Here is a 5775-nt window from a genome sequence, read left to right as displayed (position 1 = left end):
AATTCAAAGTAGAGAATGATCTTAAGCAAAGAAAATTAGGATGTGGAAGGGATTAGGTGAAGATCAAACATGGAGAAAAAGAAAATAGATAGATCAATATTTGGATTTAAACAAAAAGTATAGTACTCACACATATAATCTCTACATGGATATGATTATATATATTTGGCTTATAAATACTTTTGGATATATATGTATGTTTGTATAGGATTCATATTGGGGTACAGAATGTAAAAAAAGTATCATATATAAATAATCCCAATGATTTCCTCTGCTTTTTGATTAGAGACCCTGAACATGTAAGAGTGTGTTGGGAATTTCAAATGTATAAGTTAGAGGTTTTCTTGCAACTAATGTTCAAGAAGAAATGTAAAAAACTAATGAAATTTCAATTCATGGGATGTAATGTCAAGATGATTTTCCTTCAGAGGGAAGGTTCAATGATGAAGCTTCCTAACCAAATGCAAGAAAATTGAAAGGCTAACCCCAAAGATGGAAGATGCCCAAATGATTGATCACAGTTTGCTTGGGTAAGTTTCTCTAAAATTATGTTTAAGATTAAATTACAAATTGATCCTATAGTTTGAAGAAAATTTAGAATTTAATCATATGGTTTCCCTATGATTTGATAGAATTCTCATAAATAGTCACTATATTAGTCAAACCATAAAGACTATATTCTAGATTTTATCAAATGATTTGATCACAGTTTGCTTGGGTAAGTTTCTCTAAAATTATGTTTCAGATAAATTACAAATTGATCCTATATTTTGAAGAAAGTTTAGAATTTAATCATATGGTTTCCCTATGATTTGATAGAACTCTCATAAATAGTCACTATATTAGTCAAACCATAAAGACTATATTCTAGATTTTATCAAACCATAGAGACCATAAATTATACATTTTCACAAGCTGGGTTGGGGTTGAGAGAGAATTTTCAACCCCAAGTTCTAAAATAGAAGCCCACATTCAAACAGTTCTGGAACTCTCTTCCCATCAATACAAACACATCCATAAGCTATACTGAACTACAGACAGTCCTGCCTTTATTATGTTAGTAATAAACCCATCCAATTCAGAATCAGAAAGGAATTGAGATTTTGTATATGGAATCAAAACTAGTCTTCCAATCTCATGCCATAACAATGATCATGGCAAGAGATTAAAGCCATTCGGGTACTAATTGCAAAGATTGAATGTTCATGTCCTTACTATTTTAAAATAGTAAAAGCAGTAACAACATCTGACTATGTCCTAAACTGAAGTACTGAACAATGTAAAACTGAGAATGCAAGTTTGATATCCACTGCTACTCAACTAATGAGACTAAACAAACAAATGATGTTCAGACACTTGGTGATACTCAAAAAAAAAAAAAAAAACATTAACCAGATGATATACCTACGCAGTTCTACTTCCTTTGTATAGACAACTTTCAACAATTACTTTGGTTCAGCTTCAGCCAACATGAGCGTGTGCCACCAACCACAAGCAATATTTCGTGGTAAACATCCATCAATGGATACCTTAGATGGTATGTTGCGATCGATTGAATCTCCCAGACCAAGCTGCCAAAATGCGAAAGATATCAATGCAAATGTAGCAGGACATCAAAACGGACTTTTTAAGTTGAAATAATCAGTACCTGGCCATATTTATTCCAGCCCCAAGAAAATAACTGGCCATCATCTTCAAGAACAATCAGTAAAGGCCAAGATTAGAACAAGAAACAACCCATACAAGGCCAACATAAAGGTCTTGGGATCATCTCAACCCACATTCCTTTAACAGATTCAATAGAAAAATCATGCACATATCATACCTGTTAGTACAACATTGTGTCGAGCGCCACAAGAAACCCCTTTTGCACGCTTACCTTCCAAGACTGGAGCATCCAAAAGCCTTGGTGTAGTCTAAAATAGAAAAAGAAATTCTATCAAGACTAAGGACTACTCGAATGCTTGGTCTCTTAGATTTCCTCTTAAATTCTTTGAGAAAAAAATCTCCCAAGTACAGGGAAGGGAAGCAGACATCTCACATTTAAGAACAAAAGATGTTGTCTACTAATCCTATTATAAGCTTTGTATTGAGTATGAAAAAGCAAAGATGCTTTATCTCTCAAGTTTCCTCGATTTGAAAGAATCGACTAGCTACATTGAAGCAATAAAGAATGCTATATTGTTCATTTTCTTTTATAAACCTCTCTGAACAGGCTAACTACTAACAAACTAGTCCTTGTGGTTTGCCAGCTTTACTTGATCTTTCTTCCATTCTCATCCAAGACACAACACACAACGACGCTCACATTGTTATATAAGTTACAAATTTTTGTGCACTTGCTTGGGCATCAAATGAGATTTGAGGAACAGAAAACATACCTCACCCTGGTCAGTACCAGTTCCCAACTGTCCAAACTGGTTGCCCCCAAAGGCATAGACAAGGCCTTCAGCAGTAATACAAACAGTGTGCCATAACCCAGCAGAAATGCTTTCCACTGGGGTAGCCGATAAAGAAGACACACATGTCGGTCTCAGTAGATCATTGGTGTTCCCTTGCCCACACTAGATTGATAAAAGGCGTCATATGAAAATAATTGAACAATATCTTGTATTTGAAGCAATAAGCAAGAGGTGCCAACAGTATAATTCTCGAGTAACTTCGTTGCTTAAATCTGGGAGAACTTTGTGGTGAAAGAGATAATAGATGGCTTATTTAATTTGATCTTCGGGAAGAGCCTCAACATAGAAAGACAATAGGGAAAGAAAGCAGACCTGTCCATATAGTCCCCATCCAAAAGTAAGCAATGCACCAGTATCTGATATGATACATTAAGCATATAAGCAGAGTGAACCAAACTAGCCAAGAAAAAGTATTGATGACACTAAAGACTATATCTCAGGCTGTAAGAATGTTTTTTAATCAGCCTCACAACTTTTAGACTAAACTAAAATGGTTATCATATCCCCACCTGTCACTACGACGCTATGGCGACCTCCGCAAGCAATCCCCTTCACATAATTTCCGAGCACTTTACCAGCAGCAGCATTGGATCCTTGATAAATTACTGAAGACCTATCTTTAGCAGAAGTAGGCAATTCAATGCAAGGTATGATATGAGGGGAAGATACCATCTTCACCCGAGTACCCAAACCTAATTGTCCTTCACCTCCATGCCCCCAACCCCACACCTGTCCCATATCTGAAACTTCGGTTAATATAATGATGCATCAGGGTGTCTTTATTCGTTACATCAAAAATCTTCGATATCTTCGTACTTGATATAACCTACAAAACTATGTAGTGTAACCACAAAAGGTAAAATTACAGCTGCAAATTATGAGCATGTGGGTGGCTCCTGCATCAGAGATTTACCTGATAGTGCTAAAGTGTGGCGTCCACCAGCTGCAACTGCAGCAATCTTCACTCCAGGCCCAAAATTTACAAGACAAGGTAATGCAGTAAATAGCTCATCCCCTGGACTTGAAATTTCAGTATCTTCCTTAACTGAATTCATTTTTCTTCGCTTCACAGTTTCCTCTCCAACCCTTTTGTTGTCAAGTTGGGAGTCCATTCTATCAACTCCGTTCGAATCTTGAGGTCCAGCTACTAAAAATAAATATATATATATTAATTATCAAATCTACCAAAACTTAGAAACTGTTCACTTGTTGGGTTTTCATGCACCGAATTAGTATCCAAAGATTGAATGACAAGAATATATATAAAAGATTAGATCTACCTAATTTATAGAGGTCGCTCACTCCCCGCATATTCTCAGTCATATATGAAACTAACAATTGAAAAAAGATTCTCCATCAGTTAATCCACAGTAACTTTACCTTGCTCAGTTGTAGGTAGACTTTGTTTCCCTGTAGAATCCTTCAACAAACCTCCTCCAATGGCCAAATCTCGCAATGTTTTCATGGAGGGAATGCACTCGCTCCAACCCCATGTGTACACTTCACCAGCCTCTGTACATTAGTTATAACTTCTTTAGCAGAGAAATGTCCTTTCAATTGGAAGAGAACATGAACCGAATAATCTATCATATCCTCAACATAACATCTTCAAGGAAACAAGAAATCATCTGAAAATTCCTTCCCTAACAAATTGAGATTACAACACAGAATGAAACAGTACCTGTAACTGAGACACAATGAGCCCAACCGGCAACAGCCTTCACGACCAAATCCTCAGTTGGAAAAGGGAACGCCTCAGGAATCTCCTTAACAATGTTGCAGCTCGAAGAAGATTCCAAATCAATTCCAAGACTAAGCATATAAAAACGAAATCAAAGAGGGTTTTTTCATTCAAACATCCACATTACCCCATGTTTTCCCGAAGTCAGATAAATTTGACCTTCCTCATCGGCCGCACCCCACGTAATTAACTTTCCCGAATCTAAAACCCAAATCCACAAAAACGAAATTCATCGACCAAAATTCAAGAAAATGCATAAAAGAAATAACAAGATTCCAAAGATCGGGAGCCTTAAAACCTGAAATAGCCATAGCGAATCCACAACCACCGCCGCAGACTTCCTTCCATGAATCCCCACCATCGATCGAACCCGGAAGCCGTACCGGCTCCGGCGAGAGCAAAAGGGATTTATCCGGTAAGGCTCCAGGAAGATAACCCCACATATAAACGAGGGCATCGATTTTGTTCGCCATTTTTGCACCGTTCTGATCTCCTCCTGCATTCTCCTCCCTAATCCATTAGAAGACGATAAATAACAACGCAAAGAAATTCTTAATTTAATCAGAAAAAACAAAAATTATTTTTGTTACAAAAAATGGAAGCTTTCTTTACTTCATCTTTCACTCTCTGTTTCCGATGCCTCTGCATATGGAAATTCAACCAAAGGGAAAAAAAATTAAAAAAAGGAAAAAAAATCTAATTTAAAATAATTTAAAATGAATGGGGGCGTATCATTTACAGAGATGAAACGGGAGCCACGTCGGATATCGACGTGGTGAGTAGACACGTGGAGCAATCAGGACCGCGTTTGAGATCAATCTTTTAAAGCCACAAGATTAAGCTGGAAGTTTCTGGAAACTAAAGACTTTTTCGAATCCGAATCCTTTTCAAATGCTTGCCACGTGGGTCGGACATTTTGTTTAATATTCATGGAGATTTGCCATTTCTCAATCGACGGACTGAGGGAAGCCACGTATGCCACGCTTAATTATCATTATTTTCATAATCAATTTAATAATTAGATTGCTTCCTATCTCATTTTGAATTCAGCCATGTGTTATGTACTCATTATTTTATGTCCTTGAAAATAAATAAATAAATTATATATTTTTTTTTAATGTATTTGAAGTTGATGCTAAATGGGTTTAATTCAACTTTCATAAAATTCATACTAATTCAAAGTCAAAGGTTTAATTCTCTACTGATATATTTTCAAAAAAATGAGAAAGCTAAATAATTTATTATACTTTTAGATAATTATGTTTTGGTAAATAATTAAAGGTTGGTGACGCATCAAACTTCAGTTATACGAAAATGAGCTCATAAAAAAAAGAAAGGTCCATCCCAATAATAACAATAATTTAAAAAAAAATGTATTAAAAAGCAAACTCCTAAAGAGAAAACCTAATACTACCATTTTCAGAATACAATAGAGAGATCATTCGCACGAGATTTCCAAATAAACTTGTTTCATAGAGTTGGACTTGTGTTGATATTCATTTGATGTGGATTTGGTCCGATCTCTAGTATTCTAATCCTCTGATTCTCTCTTAGTTGAACTCGTACGCTTGA

General features: G+C 35.9%; 1 protein-coding gene across 3 annotated transcripts; it reads right to left on the bottom strand.

The window, feature by feature from the left end:
- Positions 1-1087: 1087 nt before the first annotated feature.
- LOC120074468 (ultraviolet-B receptor UVR8-like) lies at positions 1088-4930 on the bottom strand. 3 transcript variants are annotated; one of them, XM_039027600.1, is made up of 12 exons: positions 4816-4930; positions 4502-4713; positions 4331-4404; positions 4144-4228; positions 3843-3974; positions 3376-3609; positions 2972-3202; positions 2775-2818; positions 2382-2564; positions 1826-1916; positions 1649-1692; positions 1088-1571 (listed from the first exon to the last, which is right to left on the bottom strand). In XM_039027600.1, exons 1-12 carry the CDS (start codon positions 4818-4820, stop codon positions 1446-1448), a joined length of 1461 nt encoding a protein of 486 aa, XP_038883528.1. In that variant the 5' UTR covers positions 4821-4930; the 3' UTR covers positions 1088-1445. The 3 variants fall into 3 exon arrangements, with proteins under 3 accessions (XP_038883528.1, XP_038883530.1, XP_038883529.1); XM_039027602.1 differs by having other exon boundaries at positions 4502-4699; positions 4816-4887; XM_039027601.1 differs by having other exon boundaries at positions 1109-1571; positions 3376-3606.
- Between the last annotated feature and the right edge of the window lie 845 nt (positions 4931-5775).

Source organism: Benincasa hispida, chromosome 3 (assembly GCF_009727055.1).
Source record: "Benincasa hispida cultivar B227 chromosome 3, ASM972705v1, whole genome shotgun sequence".
NCBI classification, from domain to species: domain Eukaryota; kingdom Viridiplantae; phylum Streptophyta; class Magnoliopsida; order Cucurbitales; family Cucurbitaceae; genus Benincasa; species Benincasa hispida.
Note: the sequence above shows the minus strand (reverse complement) of the source record. Positions and strands in the feature narration are given on the sequence as shown.